Source organism: Schistocerca gregaria, chromosome 5 (assembly GCF_023897955.1).
Source record: "Schistocerca gregaria isolate iqSchGreg1 chromosome 5, iqSchGreg1.2, whole genome shotgun sequence".
NCBI classification, from domain to species: Eukaryota; Metazoa; Arthropoda; class Insecta; order Orthoptera; family Acrididae; genus Schistocerca; species Schistocerca gregaria.
The window spans coordinates 463,758,183-463,783,244 of NC_064924.1; the positions used below are offsets into that span (position 1 = coordinate 463,758,183).

Below are 25,062 nucleotides of genomic sequence, written 5' to 3' on the forward strand. Positions count from 1 at the left end.
CATGCCAGAAACATTCTAATTCCTCCACTTGGCACTCCATTTTCTAATGTCCACAGCTACACCACTCACTCTACAAATAACAAAATGTAAACTCAAAACGACAATCAATCAATAAATTCATAGCAATCAGGCTACAATAGAACCTCGAATGTTCCAGTATCTTACTCTTAGTGCAAAACATTCGTTAAGGGAAACAATTCATCCCTTGTAAAATATATTCCATTTCACCCAGAAAAAGTACTAAAAGTTTTTATCTTATTTGTGCCATTTATTCAAAGAATTATACATACAGTATTATGTGCTTTATTATTCACGATACATAGCTAATTCTCTCTTACTAGGGAGCTATCATAATTTGTTTCTGCAGAGGCTTCAACTCTCGGCAAAAATGTGACAGCATCATCATCACTATCATAATATAAATTTTTAGCAAGTGTAGCCACTGCTTTATTCAGGAGATGATTTTCAATGTACAATGCAACTGATTCGCAAGCTTTCAGAATGTCTCCTATGGCGCCACAAGATTGCTGCTTTGCTGTTACCGCCTCTTCCTCCTCTGAAGAACTCCTCTCTACAACTTCCTGCTGTGAAACACATTGCAACTTCATAAGCTCTTTGGTGGTTATATCTTGGCTGTGATCTTCCACAAGCTCATCAATATCATTTTTATCCACTTTTAGTCCTATGCTCTTGGCCAAAGACACAATCTCGTTGACTACAGGCTCCACAGGTACAGACTCAAGTGCCCCAGAGTCACATTTGAAAAAGCACTTCGGCCAAAGCTTCTTCCAAACAAAAGTGAGAGTTCCCATACCTTTTTGATCATCTTGGTGCACACACCAATTTGAAGTAATATTTCCAAAACTCTCAGAGTGAGATAGGAAGCTTCAGTCAACTCAAAGCAATGCTCGATGAGCGCTTTAGTTTAGAGCTTCTTAAAATTAGAACTGATCTTTTGCTGCATAGGCTGGAGTAACGAAGTGGTGTTGGGAGGCAGAAATTGGATATCGATGAATTGAAATTCTTCAAGGACGTGGTCTTGTACGCCTGAAAATGGGCAAGTGTGTTGCCCATAACAAACAAGACAAGGAATGGCAGATTCATCTCATCTCGAGCAAATACTTTTTCAATGAATGACCAAACACTTCATAGATGCAATTACAAAAAAGATTGTGTGTCACTCACACCTGGACCCCCACATCACATTTAACCTGCTCTTCAGGACTTCGCACTTCTTGAAGGCTTGTGGAGTTTCTGAATAGTTCGCAAGCAGCAGTCTAATTTTCAAATCACTGCTTGCACTGATATAGATTAGCATTGAGAGACTGTCTTTGACTGGCTTGTGACCAGACAGTGCCTTCTCCTCTGATGTTATAAAGGTGTGCTTCAGCACCTTTTACCAGAATAGACCCATCTCATTACAATTTGAAACCTGTTGCAGCAGATAACCCTCAGAATCTACAAGCATCTTGCAGTTACTGATGAAGTTCTCTGCTGCTTTTGTGTTGGTGCTGGCTGCTTCACTGTGCCTCTCAACACTGTGGATGCCAATTCTTCTCTTGAAGTTCTCGAACCTTCCACGGCTTCCCTTAAACACTTCTTGGGCCGTTGATGATCCTGGTACTTTCTTAATGGGGCTGGCAAAAATCATTCTTGCCTTCTCACAATGTTCTCTTTAACGGTGTCACCTTGCAATTGCTTTTCATTTATCCACATAAGGAGTAACTTTCTGACATAATCCAGAATATGAAACTGTTGTTTAGATACTCTTGTCACTCTCTTTGAAGCATCCATCTCCTTAATCTTGTCCTTTTTCTTGAGGGTGGTGCAAATAGTTGATATAGACTGACTAAGTACATGCTAAATCAGCAAACGCTAACACATCTGCGTTCTTCACTGATTTTATGTTTCATTTACCAGGTAATTTTCTTTCTCTTATTGTCATCTTCTTGCAGATTTACCTTCGGGGGAATTTCTATGAGGATTATTAAAAACTGCACACAAAAAAACACTGTGTGAACCAAGTTTAGAGAAATCTGATCAAAAGCTGCACCTAAGAGGGTAGTGGAAAGAGCACTAAACCCAGACTGCAGTACATACTAAAGAGATTGTACATAGCTGCTGCTGGGAATGAAAGGTGTTCATACTGCTGAACGTTTCCTATGCTGTAAGCAAATGGCTGGTGACGTCACACTAAATCGTCATCACTCATTATGCAGAATGTCACTCATTAAGAGTGTTAGTTTTATTACAATTTGTTTTGCTTGTTACGCAAATTGCACATTATGGAAGGTGCTTGTTTACATGGTTCCACTGTACCAACATGCAAAACTAAAACACTACAAACTTATGCACCAATCCAATATGTCGCATTGAAATGTGTAGTTAGATGTTGTGGCATTTCAGTGTTGATTCCATTTGGATTGAGTGCTGTGTTGTATTGTGGCCAAGGCCCAGAGCCTGAGGAGTTCTCATTATTCATTGAAACAAAGTTTATATGGTTCCAGGCATGAGAAGTGGAGGAGAGGTTCTTAAAGTCTACCATGCTTATGGGTAGATAAAAGGCTGAGGAATGGTTGTCAGATGCAGGTGCTCAAGCACAGTGTGCCACTTAGTGATGATCAGAATGAATATTACCATCTAAGAGGTTACCAGAAGTACAGGTTACTACCTGATGACCATAGATAGGATGCGACTTGGCCTACAGTTATATAGAAAAGGTACGCATCCCTTTGTTTGCGAGATGCCTCTTTATTTTAGTACTGAAGTAGTTGTGATCTGTATTAAGTTGTAGATATCCTCTAGTAGAGAATGCTGCCTTGGTAGGGCAGCACTGAAAGCATGCCAGATTGGTTTTCTTGAGAGCCCATTGTCCAGGGCTCTCAGTTGTGAAACACCGATTCAATGTTTCCTCTTTCTTGATGTGAAATAATACAATATCCTTGTAAAATTAAAATATAAACCTCCGGATGTCCAAAGAATCAGTGTCATGGTAACCAGGAAATAATTTTTGCAGAGGACATCATGTACCCTCCACTGGATTGAGGGAAGGAAGCTGCAGCTACAGACCGAGAGCCTGGTGGCTGTACACGTTCAATGTGCCACAACGAAATGAGTTGCTGTGGTAAGTAAACATAAGTCACGATCCATGATCACTTGTTACATTAGTATACTTAGGTTAAATGTTTTAACATTCCTCCGCAATGGGTTGTGGGCACTGAAATCATCCAGGAGGAGGAAGGTGTAGGCAGCAGCTGACAGATCAGGTAAGCTACCCCCTGACATGTCAGCTCCTCCTCTGGGGAAATAGCAGGGTTGTCACAAGTTTCCACAGGTGATATTACCCGATTTCCAGCCAATTTTAACATTTTTCCCTGACGAATTTTGAGATCTCAAGGGTAAGTTAAGACATATGTTGACAATCTGTCTTTGCATTATTGTTTCCTGTACCGTAGCTGCAAACGAGGAAATATCTAAAAACTTGCAAGCATATAGCGTTTCCCGATGTACGCAAGAATCTTAAGCACTAACATCGACATCTTTTTTAATGACCTGTGTTTAGATGGAGAATGCAAGAGAAATGGAATGAGTGTTTCATTAAGAACACTAATGTTATTTTGTTTCAACAAAACGAAACACATTTGGTGACAAAAATACACATTTCCTTGGAGCTGCAAGACAGGTTTAAAATACTTCCACTGATTTCAGAAATAACCTCAGAAAAAAGCACACCTCTTGAAAGAAGTGTATAAGGTAGGGAAGAATTGTGTAAAGCAACACTGTAGGTGGCTGCCAAAAAAACGTTGATTCTACTATGTTTGTTATTGTCAGTTACTACCCACTGTGTTATATCTATTATTTTACAGGTATTGTGTGATTTTTCTTTTGAGAAATATACGAGTATATAGCATACAAACCGCCAGCGCCGGACAATTTTCTTCTTCTTATCGTCCATACTTTTTAACATACAAACTACTTGTGGCAAAATGTACTAGAGCAAATAAGTATTCATAAAACACCACACTGTACAACATACTTGTGGTGAGACAGTCAATTCCTGAAATCAATTACTCATGGCATCTGGCCTGCTGAGGGAGCACCGCCCTGGGTCCACAGATAAACCATGAAAATCTGCTACATTACCCTACACACAAACAGATTCAACCTGCAGACAGATCGGTGAGACCAGATCCAATGGGCAGGGCCTGCATATTAGTGGAAACCGAATGGCTTCTGATCGACTGACCTGATCCATTACAGATACTCGCAGAAACGGCCTCTGGTTTAGGCCAGTCACGGAAATCCAGTCATGTGGCCAACTATTCACAAGCCATAGATGCCATGTTGATGAAATTAGACCACAGTGATCAATTCATGCAACAGATAACTTACTCAAATACTCTGAGAATCAATTATTATGAGGATAGACAGCAATTAACCATAAAGATTACCGCTGAGCTGCCGAGCCGACAGGCATGTAGAAAAGACAATCTCTCTCTCTCTCTCTCTCTCTCTCTCTCTCTCTCTCTCTCTCTCTCTCTCTCTCTCACACACACACACACACACACACACACACACACACACACACACACACACACCTCAGGCAGAGCAAAATCAATTTTTGAAACAGCAGCTGTGATTACATAGGATAGTTATATCCTATGATAGGATAGTTATATATGCCGCCCCCCCCCCCCCCCCCATGAACCATGGACCTTGCCGTTGGTAGGGAGGCTTGCGTGCCTCAGCGATACAGATGGCCGTACCGTAGGTGTAACCGCAACGGAGGGGTATCTGTTGAGAGGCCAGACAAACATGTGGTTCCTGAAGAGGGTAGCAGCCTTTTCAGTAGTTACAGGGGCAACAGTCTGGATGATTGACAGATCTGGCCTTGCAACATTAACTAAAACGGCCTTGCTGTGCTGGTACTGCGAATGACTGAAAGCAAGGGGAAACTACAGCCGTAATTTTTCCCGAGGACATGCAGCTTTACTGTATGATTAAATGATGATGGCGTCCTCTTGGGTAAAATATTCCAGAAGTAAAATAGTCCCCCATTCGGATCTCCGGGCGGGGACTACTCAAGAGGATGTCGTTATCAGGAGAAAGAAAACTGGCGTTCTACGGATCGGAGCGTGGAATGTCAGATCCCTTAATCGGGCAGGTAGGTTACAAAATTTAAAAAGGGAAATGGACAGGTTAGAGTTAGATATAGTGGGAATTAGTGAAGTTCAGTGGCAGAAGGAACAAGACTTCTGGTCAGGTGACTACCGGGTTATAAACACAAAATCAAATAGGGGTAATGCAGGAGTAGGTTTAATAATGAATAGGAAAATAGGAATGCGGGTAAGCTACTACAAACAGCATAGTGAACGCATTATTGTGGCCAAGATAGATACGAAGCCCACGCCTACTACAATAGTACAAGTTTATATGCCAAATAGCTCTGCAGATGACGAAGAAATTGAAGAAATGTATGGTGAAATAAAAGAAATTATTCAGATAGTGAAGGGAGACGAAAATTTAATAGTCATGGGTGACTGCAATACGAGTGTAGGAAAAGAGAGAGAAGGAAACATAGTAGGTGAATATGGATTGGGGCTAAGAAATGAAAGAAGAAGTCACTCAGTAGAATTTTGCACAGAGCACAACTTAATCATAGCTAACACTTAGTTTAAGAATAATGAAAGAAGGTTGTATATATGGAAGAACCCTGGATATACTAAAAAGTATCAGCTAGATTATATAATGGTAAGACAGAGATTTAGGAACCAGGTTCTAAATTGTAAGTCATTTCCAGGGGCAGATGTGGACTCTGACCACAATCTATTGGTTATGACCTGTAGATTAAAACTGAAGAAACTGCAAAAAGGTGGGAATTTGAGATGGGACCTGGATAAACTGAAAGAACCAGAGGTTGTACAGAGTTTCAGGGAGAGCATAAGGGAGCAATTGACAGGAATGGAAGAAAGAAATACAGTAGAAGAATGGGTAGCTTTGAGGGATGAAGTAGTGAAGGCAGCAGAGGATCAAGTAGGTAAAAAGACGAGGGCTAGTAGAAATCCTTGGGTGACAGAAGAAATATTGAATTTAATTGATGAAAGGAGAAAATATAAAAATGTAGTAAATGAAGCAGGCAGAAAGGAATACAGACATCTCAAAAATGAGATCGACAGGAAGTGCAAAATGGCTAAGCAGGGATGGCTAGAGGACAAATGTAAGGATGTAGAAGCTTATCTCACTAGGGGTAAGATAGATACTGCCTACAGGAAAATTAGAGAGACCTTTGGAGAGAAGAGAACCACGTGTATTAATATCAAGAGCTCAGATGGCAACCCAGTACTAAGCAAAGAATGGAAGGCAGAAAGGTGGAAGGAGTATATAGAAGGTTTATACAAGGGTGATGTACTTGAGGGCAATATTATGGAAATGGAAGAGGATGTAGATGAAGATGAAATAGGAGATACGATACTGCGTGTAGACTTTGACAGAGCACTGAAAGATCTGAGTCGAAACAAGGCCCCCGGAGTAGACAACATTCCATTGGAACTACTGACGGCCTCGGGAGAGCCAGTCCTTACAAAACTCTACCATCTGGTGAGCAACATGTATGAGACAGGCGAAATACCCTCAGACTTCAAGAATAATATAATAATTCCAATCCCAAAGAAAGCAGGTGTTGACAGATGTGAAAATTACCGATCTATCAGTTTAATAAGTCACAGCTGCAAAATACTAACACGAATTCTTTACAGATGAATGGAAAAACTGGTAGATGCGGACCTCGGGGAGGATCATTTTGGATTCCGTAAAAATGTTGGAACACGTGAGGCAATACTGACCCTACGACTTAACTTAGAAGAAAGATTAAGGAAAGGCAAACCTACGTTTCTAGCATTTGTAGACTTAGAGAAAGCTTTTGACAATGTTGACTGGAATACTCTCTCAAATTCTGAAGGTGGCAGGGGTAAAATACAGGGAGCGAAAGGCTATTTACAATTTGTACAGAAACTAGATGGCAGTTATTAAAGTCGAGGGGCATGAAAGGGAAGCAGTGGTGGGGAAAGGAGTGAGACAGGGTTGTAGCCTCTCCACGATGTTATTCAATCTGTATATTGAGCAAGCAGTAAAGCAAACGAAAGAAAAATTTGGAGTAGGTTTTAAAACCCATGGAGAAAAAATAAAAACTTTGAGGTTCGCCGATGACATCGTAATTCTGTCAGAGACAGCAAAGGACTTGGAAGAGCAGTTGAACGGAATGGATAGTGTCTTGAAAGGAGGATATAAAATGAACATCAACAAAAGCAAAACAAGGATAATGGAATGTAGTCGAATTAAGTCGGGTGATGCTGAAGGAATTAGATTAGGAAATGAGACACTTAAAGTAGTAAAGGAGTTTTGCTATTTGGGGAGCAAAATAACTGATGATGGTCGAAGTAGAGAGGATATAAAATGTAGAATGGCAATGGCAAGGAAGGCGTTTCTGAAAGTATTTGTATGGAGTGTAGCCATGTATGGAAGTGAAACATGGACGATAAATAGTTTGGACAAGAAGAGAATAGAAGCTTTCGAAATGTGGTGCTGCAGAAGAATGCTGAAGATTAAATGGGTAGATCACATAACTAATGAGGAGGTATTGAATAAAATTGGGGAGAAGAGGAGTTTGTGGCACAACTTGACTAGAAGAAGGGATCGGTTGGTAGGACATGTTTTGAGGCATCAAGGGATCACAAATTTAGCATTGGAGGGCAGCGTGGAGGGTAAAAATCGTAGAGGGAGACCAAGAGATGAATACACTAAGCAGATTCAGAAGGATGTAGGTTGCAGTAGGTACTGGGAGATGAAGAAGCTTGCACAGGATAGAGTAGCATGGAGAGCTGCATCAAACCAGTCTCAGGACTGAAGACCACAACAACAACAAACCCAAGGATTTCTACTAGCCCTCGTCTTTTTAACTATGTGATCCTCTGCTGCCTTCACTACTTTATTTCTCAGAGCTACCCATTTTTCTTCTGTATTTCTTTCCCCCATTCCTGTCAATTGTTCCCTTTTGCTCTCCCTGAAACTCTGTACAACCTCTGGTTTAGTCAGTCCAGGTCCCACCTCCTTAAATTCCCACCTTTTTGCAGTTTCTTCAGTTTTAATCTACACTTCATAACCAATAGATTGTGGTCAGCGTCCACATCTGCCCCTGGAAATGTTTTACTATTTAAAACCTGGTTCCTAAATCTCTGTCTTACCATTATATAATCTATCTGAAACCTGTAAGTATCTCCAGGCTTCTTCCATGTATACAACCTCCTTTTATGATTCTTGAACCAAGTGTTAGCTATGATTAAGTTGTGCTCTGTGCAAAATTCTACCAGGCAGCTTACTCTTTCATTCCCCCCCCCCCCCCCCCCCAAATCCATATTCAACTACTACATTTCCTTCTCTCCCTTCTTCTACTACCGAATTCCAGTCACCCATGACAATTAAATTTTCGTCTCCCTTCACTACCTGAATAATTTCTTTTATCTCATCATACATTTCATCAATTTCTTCATCATCTGCAGAGCTATTTGGCATGTAAACTTGTACTACTGTAGTAGGCCTCGGCTTCGTGTCCATCTTGGCCACAATAATGCGCTCACTATGCTGTTTGTAGTAGCTTACCAGTACTCCCTTTTTTTTATTCATTATTAATTAAAAGACTGGGTGTGGCAGTGAAATGACAGCTGGGTAGTGCTGGACTGTGAACAGGGAGATGGCTGGATGGGTGAGGACAGTGACTAACGAAGGTTGAGGCCAGGAGGGTTACGGGAATGTAGGATGTATTGCAGGGAAAATTCTCATCTGCGCAATTCATAAAAGTTGGCGTTGGCGGGAAGGATCCATATGGCACAGGCTGTGAAGCAGTCATTGAGTTGAGGGATATCATGTTTGGCAGCGTTTTCAGCAACAGGGTGGTCCACTTGTTTCTTGACCACAGTTTGGCAGTGGCCATTCATGTAGAGAAACGGCTTGTTGGTTGTCATGCCTAGATAGAATGCAGCACAGAGGTTGCAGCTTAGCTTTAAGATCACATGACTGGTTTCACAGGTAGTCCTCCCTTTGATGAGATAGGTGATGTTTGTGACTGGACTGGAGTAAGTAGTGGTGGTGGGAGGATGTATGGTATGGGTCTTGCATCTAGGTCTATTACAGGGGAATGAGCCATGAAGTAAGTGGTCGAGAGCTGAGACTGTGCAAGGATGGACAAGTATATTGTGTAGGTTCGGTGAATGGTGGAAAACCATGGTAGGAGGGGTGGGAAGGATACTGGGCGGGACATTTCTCATTTCAGGACACGACGAGAGGTAATCAAAACCCTGGCGGAGAATGTAATTCAGATTCTCCAGTCTCAGGATGGTACTGAGTTACGAGGGGAATGCTCCTCTGTGGCCGGACTGTGAGACGTTGGGAGACTGGAAAGATAAGGCACAGGAGATTTGTTTATGTACAAGATGGGAGGATAATTAAAGTCAGTGAAGGCTTCAGTGAGACCCTCGGTATATCTTGAGAGGGTCACTGCAGATGCAAAGACCACAGGTGGGTAGGCTGTACGGAAGGGACTGCTTGGTATGGAATGGGTGGCACCTGTCGAAGTGGGGGTATTGCTGGTGGTTAGTAGGTTTGATATGGATGGAGGTACTGATATAGCCATCTCCGAAGTGAAGGTCAACATCTATGAAGGTGGCTTGTTGGGTTGAGTAGGACCAGGTGAAGCAAATGGGGGAGAAGTTGTTGAGGTTCTGGAGGAATGTGAATAAGGTGCCCTCACCTTCAATCCAGATAGCAAAGATGTCATCAATGAATCTTAACCAGATGAGGGGTTTAGGATTCTGAGTTTTTAGGAAGGATTCCTCTAGATGGCCCATGAATAGGTTAGCATAGGATGGTGCCATGCAGGTGCCCATAGCCGTACGTCGTATTTGTTTGAATTTGATATTCACTGAAGAGGGATACTATCATATTTTGTAAATATTATAATAGTGCTGCAGAAAACTGTCAGTTTTACAACAAAACAAGAACAAAGAGCATGCATGTATTTTGAACAATATAACACCTGAGGAGGAAGTGCATGTTATTAATTAAGCCCCTGAAGTACATCTTGAGTGTAAGTAATTTATAACCAGAAAGTGGTGGTGGTGGTAAGAAGTTACATTATGTTATAGTGAGCAATCCTGATAGCTCACACTATGAGTGTCCAACAGAACAGATTCACTCAGCAAGAAAAGAAACTTAAGTTTCTGTACAGAGTGCCATGCAATACATGGGCAGGTCTTTACAATCTAAGAATTATTGATAAAGAGTTCCAGCAGTAAGAAACAGTATTCTACATTATTATTTACCTTTGCTTTCTATGTACTTTATGCTTGTTTCAACAGGTATTTCTCTCGTCCTGTCTTTTGAAGCATGCTTCTGGTCTGTAACTACGTCATTTGTTATTTCTTGAGCACTTTCTCCGGAAGAAAGTTTCTGCCTAAAGGATCCCTAGAACACAACAATGACATTACAGAGGTGTTTTAGAAATTTAACAGCATATTGTCTTAAAACTTTCAATAGGTCAAGTGAAGCTCACGGCACCAACCATCTTTGACCTGTGACATAATTGTTTTATGTTACATGGTGTATTCAAAGTGGTGCCAAATTTGAACAGGATGCAGTGGCACTCTAAGTGTGGGATGTTTACATTTCTAAATTATTTGCGCGATTCACTGGGCTGCATCAATACGGTTTGTAAGAATAATGGAAGAGTTCTGGAAATTTGTGAATTATTTAGATGAGGCAGTTTTGGGAACGGAATTAGGTTTTGGGTATCAAACTATTAGTGCAGTGTGTTGTTTACCATTGAATATTTATATTCTACGTTTCTTTTTCGGTAGTTATGGATATGGCAACAAGATTCATGAATAGGTCACAGCAAGCCACAAGGAGAGATGATGCATTGACCACAACTTAATTCTTACAGCTGTTCTGGCATTCTATCCGGAGGAATTTCTGGTTTGAGAATTTTACGTTGGCCGTTCGACAGACTGTGTTGACTACATTATATTTGCTATCACTTGTCAATAGTTCAGCATGCTGGATTGTGATTGGTAGGTATGTCAGAATTTGTTTTACTAATACTGACAAGGTTAGGTTTTCAATATTATGTAGGCCCACACAAGCGAGTTTTAGTGTCGTCATACTGTGGACCTCGTTTTAGCTCTGAAGGTCAAGTGAAACGATTTCAACACCAGATTTGTCAAGCTGTGTGTGGTTTTGCAGTCTTGAGGATTTTGGTTGAGGTACAAAAGCAATATAAATTTCCAGTGCCAGTTTTTGAAGATATATATATTGGAAATTTCTATTGCTTTTGTACCTCAACCATATATATATGGTTCATGGTATCATGAACTAACTTTATGAGTCGTGTAGGCCAAGTGAAATTTCAAATACCAGTTTTACCCCCTTGATTTTTGCTTAAGTTATGTCTTTGTTTATATTTATTTAAAACATCGAAAGTAAACAGCGCTGCACAGACATGTGGCAAATTAAAGAATTAATTGAAAGATAAAGAAACCAATTGGTGCAATGATAGAGTAAAAGACGCAGTTTAAAAAATGTAATATGGCAAAGAAAAATATGGAGTTTGAAAAAAGAAATCAGAAACAGGAGCTGGTGCCAAAAGGTGGACACAAGGTGACAACACTGGAGACGGAATACTGGCAGAAGAAACTCTAAGCAGAGAGGATTGTGAAAGAAGGAAAGGAGAAGAGTTGGGAAATATTCACCCAGAAACTAGAGCAGGATAGCAAAGGGAACCAAAAAGGCTATATGGGTTATTGAAAAGTAAAAGATATGATACAGAAGACATAAAAGCGATTGAAACAGACGATGGTGATATCATCAGGTATGCGGAAGGTGTCAGAGAAGAGATGATGAATTATTTTGAAATCTTACTGAAATGAGGGAGGTGTACAAGAAAGTGACACCGAAGTCATTGAATCAGAGTCCAGTCTCATGGTTAGAAACTAAGAATACTCTGAAACAGGTGAAAAGTGGGAATGCGGCTGGAGTAGATGAGCTGATAGTTATGATAAAAGCCATAGGACTCCATGGAATACAATGGTTACACGGGGGGCTGGGGGTGATTTGGAAAGAAAAAGTGCCGGATGAATGGAAAAAAGAAATTATAATACCATTGTTCAAGAAAAGCAGAAGGAAAATGCATAAACTACCGAGGAATCACACTGTTATCACTCTGCCTAAAGATAATGGAAAAGGTCATAGAAAAAACATACGGAAAATTATAAACCACCAATTAGAGGAACAACAGCATAGGTTCAGAAGTAATAGGGGAACAGATTTCATTTTCCCCATCCGTCAGTTAATGGAGTAGTACTGGGAAAAAGGAATTGACTTGATAGTAGTATTTGTGGACTTGAAAAAAGCATATGACAGTGTATCAAGGGATAAAATATGGGAAAGCTTGAGAAAACGTAATATTCCTGATTCATTAATTTAAAAAGTCCAATGTTGTATGATGGTTGCGAGAGCAGTGTACAAGTAAGAGGTGGAAGATCAAAATGGTATAAGCCAAAAAGTGGTGTTCGACAAGGCAGCTTACTCTCCCCTTTACTCTTCATTACACTTGGGACAGAATCATGAAAGAAATCAATGATTTTGTTTTTGCTGATGACATCATCATTTGGGGAGATACGGAAATGGATATTCAGAGGAGACTAGATTACTGAAACACAAAAATTAAAAAAATTCAAGTTAACTGTGAGTAGAAACATGACAGTGGCAATGAAAATGAGCAGGACACCCACACCTCGTAACATCATACTGGAGGGGGAGAAGGCCGAATGTGTGAAAAGCTTCAATTATCTGGGCAGCATCATATCACACGATAGGAGCTCCAAACTAGAAGTCTTAAACAGAATAACAAAAGGATCTAGCTTCTTCCACCAAGTATGAAATCTAATCTGGTACAAGGAAAACCTCAACAAGCCAAACAGACCATAAATAAAACTTATCTCCTGCCAATCATGATGTATAGTCTAGAGGCCTGTGTCATCAATAAGAGTCAAATACAAGCATGTGAAATGAAATTCCTTACGTCAGCTCTACAAAAAAACTAGGGAGAGTCAAGAATGATTGTGTAAGGAGAAACCCGCATGTGACATAGACTACAGAGAAGAGGGCGGGTGTTTTGTGATTGAAGTGATTTGGTCATGTGAAGTGAATGCACCTGACTAATTCCACGTCAGTATTTGGAGATGGAGGTACCAGGAAGAAGACTAGTTGGAGGGCCTAGAAAGATATGGACAGACCAAGTTAAGGAAGATCTCAAGAGGAGAAAAGTAACACGGGATGTAGTGGAGAGGGAAAAGCTATACCAGGACAGAAACCAATGGAGACATATTGTTCACCTAGTTCCTAGCCGGCTCGTTGGAAGGAAATCCCAACGATGATGGTTATGTCTTAATTACTAGGAGCATTGTATATTTAGTTTGCCCCTGCCCAAAAACCCCTATTCCAAAAGATCGTCCAGTTAACTTCACATTACTTCTGCAATTAGACACTTTTTGTATTACCGTGTAATCATGTGTGTAATGTGTGATGGCATGGTTGCCACTGTGTAAGTTTGAAAAAGGTATGTCTGCCATCTCGATGACATCATGGGTCAAAGGCAATGGGTGGCATTGCAATATTAGTAGGCTCCCTTCAATGAATGGAAACTGCAACTCATACCACACACACAAAAATAACCAAATTATTATTGTTGCTCAATCTGTAACACTGAAAGAATGTCTGTAGCACTTCATAACTTTTCCTCAGTGGCAGTGAGCCAAACAAGGCAGTGTGACCATAAAAACTTTGTAAGTATACCATTTACATGAGTATTTAGAGAAGTTTTATCTGAAAATATATCTTTAAAGGTTTGCAAAGCGATTTCAACTGCACACAGATGCTTCCAGAACAGTAATACTTTTCGAACTCAGACTGACGGATATGTAATTAAACAGCTAAATTGTAGAAATCACCAAAGTCACAACTTTATGATTCTCTGAGTACCCTTTGACAGACAACAGCAGTCTAACCTATGCAGTTTGGCTGGGGGTGTCTTTCTTCATTTATGCTCTTTCCTTGGTTGAAGTTCTGTGTGTCAGGTTTCCATACATATCACAAGCATGTAATACAGAAACCAAGTGTTAACCTTCCTCTTCCACAAAGAGAAGATGAGATTGTGTACCTAGAAGTTGACGGAGCTCAGCTCCTCCTTAACTAGGTCCCTAGAACACCATGTTTTAATTATATGCAATTCCCTGGATCACACATTCTACAATCATTCATAAACCAAATTTATCAACCCTATTTTCAAAAACTGTCCTAATGATCAACTTACACACAGTAACTGCACTGAGTGGGTCAAGAATTACAGAAACATTTCAACTGTTCTCTCAGTGTTGGAGCCAAAACGCGATCCATCAATTCTCTAATTCCCAACAAAGTTGAGGGAACTCATCATTCTGAAAATAAAATTAAATGTTTATCTGTGTGGTATGCATGGAGAGATGAACGCTACTGAAATTCCAACTGTTCCCCTTGCCAATAACACTGTAGCAAAAGAACGCTTCTGGCTGAAAATTTAACTCAAGCAAAATGAATAACTGAAGCCTTCTATAGGCTACCACTTCAACAAAATATCAATCTGTTACAATTCAATCTAAATAGGGTCTCAAGCTACTATACTTCACCAAGCTCACATTTCAAATTTGTCGACTTTGCCAACTCTGAATCAAATTGCCTCCTTTCAACCTAACCTATACCTTGGACCACACTAGATATCCGTGTCATTACATCCTTCATTCCAAACAACAAAACAAACACAAAATACATTGTTAGCGTTACGTACTCCTAAAGTTTATATATGTGTGAGGTAACATAGCACATCATTAAGTACATCATGGGGCGAAGTCGACAATTCATTAAATTCAGGACGTGTTGCTGATGTAAACATAAGTACGAAACTGGCCATAGTTGTTCTTGCCATGCATTAGGCAAATATCATCTTGTAACTAACTCACAATTCCAAATAATAAAGAGAGGATGATTATGTTTAGTATCCCATCGACGGCGTGGTTATTCGAGGCCGAGCCAAGCTCAGATTTGGCACCTTAGCTAAGAATACCGCCGCGTTGTTCCAACGCTACAGGTAGAATGGATAAAAAAAAGAACGTAGCTGTTTGAAACACCTATGTCACACAACAGGAATTCGTCAAGAAGTAACAAACGCTGGGGAACTGTGAAAAAGATCCATTTTGTTTCACGAGATATACAGAATCTAGTACTCGGCCTCATCTAAACACTACACACTTCTTTGACATTGGCGACGATCCTTATTGCAACGAAACTTACTTATTGTTAGAAACACGTTCAATAACAAAAACACGACATGTATCAATTACCTGTAAATATACACCTCTTTTACAAAGCTGAAGTGACTCATACACACCACTATATCTCACAACTCTACTCAGGAACATTTTCCTACAAAGAACTTCACCAACAAACTAGTGAACTACGGAAACCTTTCGGCGAAAAGATATTTGCAACAATTACGAGCGATGAATCGACGTCACGAGGGTGCGCGATCTATCGATAAATCGCAGCGAGCACAGAAATGACGTGCTAGTCTAGTTGACCAAAAGTACATTGAGTACCATTCATCTCAGGCTAGGTGAGGAGAACCCTAAGTCATAGTGACGTAACACTACGTCATCGTGACGTAAATAACCTAAATCGACTACATGAGTGCGGATATCGATATTTCCAGTTGTACCGATAACGTCAAAGCTAAATATTAACACATGTGTACAAACGAAGTCACAGGAGTTATGTGTTAGGTTCATCCCAGTTGAATTAGTTATTAACCTGTAATACCAACCTTTTGGGATGGTATTATGTGTTTCAGGAACATAATGAATGTCTGACATTATAAGACATTTCCAGGGGCAGATGTGGACTCTGACCACAATCTATTGGTTATGACCTGTAGATTAAAACTGAAGAAACTGCAAAAAGGTGGGAATTTGAGATGGGACCTGGATAAACTGAAAGAACCAGAGGTTGTACAGAGTTTCAGGGAGAGCATAAGGGAGCAATTGACAGGAATGGAAGAAAGAAATACAGTAGAAGAATGGGTAGCTTTGAGGGATGAAGTAGTGAAGGCAGCAGAGGATCAAGTAGGTAAAAAGACGAGGGCTAGTAGAAATCCTTGGGTGACAGAAGAAATATTGAATTTAATTGATGAAAGGAGAAAATATAAAAATGTAGTAAATGAAGCAGGCAGAAAGGAATACAGACATCTCAAAAATGAGATCGACAGGAAGTGCAAAATGGCTAAGCAGGGATGGCTAGAGGACAAATGTAAGGATGTAGAAGCTTATCTCACTAGGGGTAAGATAGATACTGCCTACAGGAAAATTAGAGAGACCTTTGGAGAGAAGAGAACCACGTGTATTAATATCAAGAGCTCAGATGGCAACCCAGTTCTAAGCAAAGAAGGGAAGGCAGAAAGGTGGAAGGAGTATATAGAAGGTTTATACAAGGGTGATGTACTTGAGGGCAATATTATGGAAATGGAAGAGGATGTAGATGAAGATGAAATAGGAGATACGATACTGCGTGTAGACTTTGACAGAGCACTGAAAGATCTGAGTCGAAACAAGGCCCCCGGAGTAGACAACATTCCATTGGAACTACTGACGGCCTCGGGAGAGCCAGTCCTTACAAAACTCTACCATCTGGTGAGCAACATGTATGAGACAGGCGAAATACCCTCAGACTTCAAGAATAATATAATAATTCCAATCCCAAAGAAAGCAGGTGTTGACAGATGTGAAAATTACCGAACTATCAGTTTAATAAGTCACAGCTGCAAAATACTAACACGAATTCTGTACAGATGAATGGAAAAACTGGTAGATGCGGACCTCGGGGAGGATCATTTTGGATTCCGTAAAAATGTTGGAACACGTGAGGCAATACTGACCCTACAACTTATCTTAGAAGAAAGATTAAGGAAAGGCAAACCTACGTTTCTAGCATTTGTAGACTTAGAGAAAGCTTTTGACAATATTGACTGGAATACTCTCTTTCAAATTCTGAAGGTGGCTGGGGTAAAACATAGGGAGCGGAAGGCTACTTACAATTTGTATAGAAATCAGACGGTAGTTATAAGAGTCGAGGGACATGAATGGGAAGCAGTGGTTGGGAAAGGAGTGACACAGGGTTGTAGCCTCTCCCCAATGTTATTCAATCTGTATATTGAGCAACAGTAAAGGAAACAAAAGAAAAATTCGGAGTAGGTATTAAAATCCATGGAGAAGAAATAAAAACTTTGAGGATCGCCGATGACATTGTAATTCTGGCAGAGACAGCCAACGACTTGGATGAGCAGTTGAATGGAATGGACAGTGTATTGAAAGGAGTATGCAAGATGAACATCAAAAAAAGCAAAACGAGGATAATGGAATGTAGTCGGTTTAAGTCAGATGATGCTGAGGGAATTAGATTAGGAAATGAGACACTTAAAGTAGTAAAGGAGTTTTGCTATTTGGGGAGCAAAATAACTGATGATAGTCGAAGTAGAGAGGATATAAAATGTAGATTGGCAATGGCAAGGAAAGCGTTTCTGAAGAAGAGAAATTTGTTAACATCGAGTATAGATTTAAGTGTCAAGAAGTCATTTCTGAAAGTATTTGTATGGAGTGTAGCCATGTATGGAAGTGAAATGTGGACGATAAATAGTTTGGACAAGAAGAGAATAGAAGCTTTTGAAATGTGGTGCTACAGAAGAATACTGAAAACTAGATGGGTAGATCACATAACTAATGAGGAAGTATTGAATAGGATTGGGGAGAAGAGAAGTTTTTTGGCACAACTTGACCAGAAGAAGGGATCGGTTGGTAGGACATGTTCTGAGGCATCAAGGGATCACCAATTTAATATTGGAGGGCAGTGTGGAGGGTAAAAATCGTAGAGGGAGACCAAGAGATGAACACACTAAGCAGATTCAGAAGGATATAGGTTGTAGTAGGTACTGGGAGATGAAGAAGCTTGCACATGATGGAGTAGCATGGAGAGCTGCATCAAACCAATCTCAGGACTGACCACAACAACAACATAAATGTCGGAACGAAGGAACCATAACGAAAGAAAAAAAAAGAAGCTATGGTCATTTTTTTTAAATCCTATGAATCGTGTCTAAATCCTGTGAATAGAAACATGAAATAATTAATTATTAAGTTTCAATCCAAATTTGTGAGATGCTATTGTGTATTTCATGAACATAACGAATATCTGAATGAAGGAATCATAACCATAACGAAAGTGTCTAGGCATTTTTAGTCCGATTAATCGTACATAAATCATGTGGATAAAAACATGAAATAGGGAGAAATTAAAGTGTTTCGTATTTTTATAAAAGCCAATGAACTGTACGTAATTCACGTGGGCTGAAACGTTAAACTGATAAACTGAAGTTCGAAGTAATTCCGAATGTTGCTGGAAATATTAAACCATCTAGTTCCATTTAATTTTGCCTTCATTGAACAATGAACAGTGCAGCTTGCACACGCACACAACAGTCGATACAGCAACTCGTGAAACTCATGATGATGCGTGCCTACGTCACGCTGACGTAGGGCTCTCCTCACCTAGCGTGAATTGAATGCTACCCAAGTACATTCCATTCCAACGCTAAGTTTAAATGTAAAGCCGGTATTACACTATCAAATATCTTTGTCTAATATCTTTGTCCCATATCTTTGTCAAAGATATTTGATAGTGCAATAGGGAACTTTGTCAAATGTCGTCCAAAATTTGATCAAATCTAGGGCCTCGCTGTAGATTTGATCAAAGATGTCGCTTGTCTTTTGTGCCATAATACCACACGGAGCACTAGCGTTGCTGCATTCTGTCGTCCGAAGTGATTTTATAAACATTGCCGGTAAATACAATTGGTGTGTTTTGACAACTACAAAATTAATAGAGATGCATGTAGCTGATGAGGGTCTTTACAATGTGAGGCAAATCAAACGATTTGCTGAAGATTAAACATAACCACTTTGACAATTGATCCTAGAAGGAGTGAGACAGCCAACAGAAATGCAAGAAAAGTTGAGATCCCTTGCTTTCAAGACTGCATTTAGTAGCGTCTTTGCCAATAGTGATCGTATTACCTTTCCTAATCCAATTCCCAAATTGAGGCATTCTCATAAAATATGTAGACATTTGAACAGAAATTTAATTTTAGGGAGAGAAATCTGTGCATACAATTAAGTTATGCTGACAATTTATTCGGATTCATGTTAGTGAGGCACCATTGAATAGGTTCCATAGTGGTATCCTTACCCTCACTACAACAAGAACAATATTTCATTTTCAAACATATTCATTTATTTTGTCATTTCGTAAAATTATCAGAAAATGAGTGCACACAATAGGCACATTGATGCCAGTCCATTGCCGTGAGCCATGTACAAGAATTCACCGAAACAAATATGGCATCAAATGAAATCGAAACTGAAAGTGTCAGTCGCAGTGACAACAACAAATTACAATTTTCATTTAACATGGACACAGATGATAGTAACATTATCATTCTAAATGACACAATGATCACAGTAAGAGAGACAGAGTCACAATTTTCGCCAGAGAGCATTTTTTCTCTTGTTGAAAATCTAATGTGCGACAGCTTGGACTTATCAAATAATTCCTTGTCTGCTACACTTACGCCTAATGCAAACGTGGTTGGGCATGGTGCACTGCATACACAAAAAAACGATCATGATGAAAATGTCATAACAGTTATTTAAACAAAGCTTCAATGACTTTAAGAACGAGTTTAAGAAAGAACAATAGCAAAGACTCGAACAAAGTACTGACGCAAAAGTTAATGATATTTCAAAACAACAAAACAAAAATTTAATTACTTTACAAAGAAGCAGACAGATTCAAAAAATGAATTACTTGAACAGCAAAAGCAAACTCTTGATGCTGTCAAAACCAACATAACACAAAAGTTAATGACTTTGCAAAATATATGTGTGCTGATCTTTCAAATGAATTATCGCATACACTTGTAAGTGTGGGGAAAGACCTAAAAACACAATTGCTCACTGATTTGTCGCAAGATCTAAACAATTTAAGCCGAAAAGTGCCATCAGTTGGGTAAGGTACAAGAACACTTGGTGGAAAAGGCGAAGAAAGTATCTGGGGCTCAGACAAAACTGCTGCAGGAGCAGTCTCAATTGTGCCAGAATATAAATACCCTCACAGGCTGCAAACAGCATACCTGAAAGGGTCCAAGACCTACCATTGCAACTAAGTACCATAAGTTTAAATACTCATTTCATGAGAAAGGAGGAAGAAAAGATAGATAAAAACATTAAGGAAATAACATAGAGCCAAGGCTGGTATCCTAGACCAGTGAAGTACCCTGGTGCAGAAGGTAGTTCAGGAGCACAGGGGTTATATAGATGTGATCAAGGAGGCAATGAAGGTCCAGAAGGCGGAACTAAGAGTTTAAAAAGATCATATGTTAAAAGCAGCAGAGAAAAAATCTCGGGCTAACATTGTTAGTAACAATGAAAAGGAAAGAGAACATTCAACCCCAACCCATCAGGTGAAACAGTTAGTAACTATAAGATGCTGTACTGCTGTTGAAGAGATATCGATATTATTTCATAAAAATATCCATTTACATAGGTCACAATTTCTCATCGGTATATCGATTTGTCTATATCGAATTACAGACATTTCTGTAAATATTTGAAATTGTTCCTTTGAAATATCAGTAGAACATAATTTTACTTTCACTGTGTGAAGGAGTCTTACTACTTTCTGAGCTTTCATCACGTCCAGTCTTTCTCTTTTACTTTGTGAAACACAACTGGTGTTCTATTTCTTCATGATGGCATTCCGCAAAGACTATTGCAGAAAATGATGATCAAAAATCTAAACGACAAGCTTGGTCTTTGCCATTGGTGGAGACGGTTGGGTGGTTGTTTGATTTGGGAGAGGGTACCAAACGGCGAGGTTATTGGTCCAATCAGATTAGGGAAGAATGGAGAAGGAAGTAGGACGTGTCCTTTCAAAGGAACAGTCTTTGCCACTTGCCTGAAGCAATTTAGTGAAATCAGGGAAAAAATACATCAGGACAGCTAGACACGAATCTGAACTGTTGTCCTCCCGAATGTAAGTCCAGTGTACTAACAACAGCACCACCTCATTTGGTAACAGAGGCGCGTGAGATTAAATCTTGAAGTAATCATTTCTCAGGCGACCAACACAAACTGCAACATTTAATTTCACCACACAATTTTGGCACTACTACTGCTAGGTCGCTGACGTTTGCAGAAATGAAAAAAAAAAAAACAGGGAAGTCAATATGAAGTATTCCGGACAGATCCGATGCATGGCGAAACCGAACGACAGACACATCGGACACCTCTTATTGTGTCACTTACATGCTGTTACCATTGTTAGCAAAGTGGTTATCGCCAAGCCGCCAAGTGTGAAGGTGCATCGTTTCCCTTTCAATTCTTGCTCTAAGAGGGATAATCAGGCTGCTAGCTTATTGAGGGACAGAATATCTAATAATGAATCTATACTTAAATATACAGCTCTAAAACTGGCAGTATATTTACAATTTGCAGCCGATATTTTTATAGGCCAGCACGTCTATATTTTTTCTGTCTATATGTCGATACATTTCCTCTGTATATCGAGGGCCTACGACAATTTTTGTTAGATATCGATATACTGGATACCCAATATTTTTAAAAATGTCAACAGTCACAAAATGCAACAGGCGCTGCCGACTTCTGTCCCTGTCACACAGAGATATTTGGAATATGATCCGATACATCAAAACAATGGCACTCCGGCAATGGACAATGCTGCATGTCTTTCTACCTTGCTTGTGGATGAAGGCTTATTACGACACAGGCCTTTCCCAATTTTTTCTCCGAAAGGGAAGCAAATAAACTCAGTCATGTTCATAACTGTCTTTCAGAGCGTTTTCCCAAGGAACTTGGACTGAAGTGCAGAAGACAGGCTTTGTGGTAGGTTTTACACAGGTGATGTGCTGCTGTGGGCCATTGACATGGAGGAAAAAGTCACATCTTCACACAGTTTAAAAGGACATTGTTAGAAAAGTTGTGCTCCATTGCAGTAAAAGAGTGACTGAGGTGCAAAGTGTTTGACCCAGCTCCATTAAGCTGTAAACACAGAGGGCCCAGAAGATACTTTGAGAAGTGAACACATAGGGCTCAGAAGATATTATGAGAAGTATCTAAATAAAACCCATTACTGGACAAATCCAATGTCACACTTACATGTCCTAAAAATCTTGAAAAGTGGCTAACATAAGTGAGATGTTAATCACCACTCCTGAACACGATTCCAAGAATTTCCTCTCAGTTGTCCACCTGCTTAGCTGAGTGGTTACATGCTTGCCTCCCTTGCAGGGACCCCTGGTTGAACTCCCGGCGGGTTGGAGATTTTCTCTGCTCATGAATTGGGTGTTGTGTTGTCCTCATCTTTATTTCATCCTCATCACCAACACCGCATGTGATTCGCCCAATGTGGCATCGCGTGCAATAAGACTTGCTCTCTGTGGCCGAGCTTCCCTGGGTGGGACCTCCTGGTTGGCAATGCTGTATGATGATACAATTTTTTTTCCTCTCAGTTCTCGAGTTCTTTGATCTTATTTATGAAGAGAGACTTGTCCAACCACAAAGTGATTGTGCGAAGGTAGACCCGACATAGACTAACGCACAACATGGCGGAAATGACAACAACCAACACGGTCAGTAGCCATATTCCCCTCTGCAACAATACCAACAGGAACCAATTTGGCAACGGAAAGGGGCAAAAATTCAAGAGAGCATTTGAAAATAACTATAGAATTTGAATCGGAAAGGATTTAATGGCCAGGGAGGTTATAGTCAGGTAGTACACAACAGGTCATTGACCTGAAGCAATGATCAGAACAGCAACTGGCAGGCACAGGACGCAACTGGGCGACAAAATAATCCTCCACCTTCTGACTACAATTAGTATTCTAAATTACGTTTTGAATAACAGCTAGGGACAACGAAATTGCAAGTTGAGACCCATGCAGGAATACTAACTGGTGAAACCAGACACATAATGTACACATAGCTGAGTTTATACCTAACGAGAAGGTCATTGCCCAGGGTAATTCAGAAAACTCGAAACAGTCTCGATAGGCCCCTGTTCGATAACAAGTAATAGCGATGGGGACATGGAAATAGATAAAAACTGTTTACTTAAATATGACAAATGTCTTAATACTGTATCATAGATGACGTGGGTCAGCAGGGTATTACCAACTATGTAGATGAATATGAAGACACAGTACAGGCACTAATCAGTGCAAAAATACTTTGTTTTAGGGTAGCCATAGTACTGGACACTGAAGCCACAGCAAATATAACTCCACATGGTCTGTTTGAACAATTACACATACTGATACTGCCAGTCCAAAATTGTAAAATCGAAACAGCTGCTTGGAAAAATTGGCAAACCTTCAAATGTAAAAGCTTAGAGATAAGTGTTGCCCTCTGCTGCTCGGTAACGGATTTATCAAAACCGACATTGTGATATATAGGCGTGAGACCAGTGTCAGTTTTGATAGTTCCTGTACCCAACAACAGATGGAAACACTTATCTCTAAGTTTTTATTTTTGAGGGTTAGCCCATTTCTCCTTGAGTGTCTTCAATTGTTAAGTACAGTCACTGAGTACATTGATGATTTACTGATTTTACCCCAACATGGTCACAACACTTAAGGCTCTTGGTTCTAGTCTTGTAAAGGTTTTCAGAATTCGGAGTCACAGCCAACCTAACGAAATATATTTCAGTAAGGAAAGGGTTAAATTCCTTAGGCACATAACGTCACGTCAAGGCTTACTTTCAGATCCTAAGAAGCTTGTTACTGGCAGAGACTGCCTTGTACCACAAAATAAGAAATGGTTGATGCGATATCTTGGATTAGTATCTTTCTTCGTAAAATTTATACCCCAGGAGCTTTTAAATAATGGTGCGCTATTGATTGTTCAACAGAAGACCCACCATTAGCTATGGTTCAAGCAATGACAAACTCATTTTGACAACATGAAGAAGCTTTCTGACATCATCCAGACATGACCCAGGATTTTTGTCCTCACAAGGGCTGAGGACTTGTTTATTCCAAATCAAATGGGGAGCTTACACCAAGGTAATTATTTTTGCTAGCAGAAGCCTGTCTGAAACTGAGCGACCATATTCCGTGATTGAATTGGAGGCTCCCGAGGTAGTATGGGCTTTCGAAAAGTCCAAATGTTACTTCTCGGGAAAGCATACCAAGGCATATTGCGACCATCCTTCCTTCTCACTTCTGGACTCTTACAAAAGAGGGCCGCTAGGTCGTGTTTGTATTTACAGGATTTTTAAATTATGTGTATTAAAGATAATCAAATCGTAATTGCTGATGCCTTATCGAGGCTTCCACAAGGTCTAGACGAATTCCTGGAATTCGTGGAGAACAATTCAGAAGTCAAGGTTCTGTTGATGAAAGGTATAACACAACAGTCATACTATGTTAGGATGTGTAAAATCATGGAACAGTTACAACAGAAGGATCCCAGATGGCAAAAGTTAAGGCTGAAACTGCTGTGGAACAATGGTGACAGGTTGAAAAAGTTTTTTATGATTTACCAAGGCGTATTGTTTCACCAACACCACCTAGAGCAGAGCCAGTGGAGTGTTTGTTTACCAGAGGATCACGTTAACGACTTTATATTATACACTTACAATGTTTGGGAAACACTTTAGCATCTCAAAATGCCTTAGTACGATCAGCATTTATTGTCACTATTCAAATTTAAGAAGAGAAGATCTGCAGAAAAGACTGAAATGTGTTGTGTCTCAGGTGGCTAAGCATACAAATAATTCAAAACTAAATGAACTACACCT

General features: G+C 39.9%; 1 protein-coding gene across 1 annotated transcript in view; it reads right to left on the reverse strand.

The window, feature by feature from the left end:
* LOC126272989 (28S ribosomal protein S18b, mitochondrial) overlaps positions 1-15,713 on the reverse strand; it is a 40,114-nt gene extending 24,401 nt beyond the window's left edge. Inside the window, exons 1-2 of the mRNA XM_049976339.1 lie at positions 15,483-15,713; positions 10,374-10,515 (exon numbers count right to left, since the gene is read on the reverse strand). Of these exons, the coding sequence (XP_049832296.1) occupies positions 10,374-10,515; positions 15,483-15,560 (220 nt within the window). The 5' untranslated portion in view covers positions 15,561-15,713. The remainder of the gene's footprint in view (positions 1-10,373; positions 10,516-15,482) is intronic.
* Positions 15,714-25,062: the final 9,349 nt, after the last annotated feature.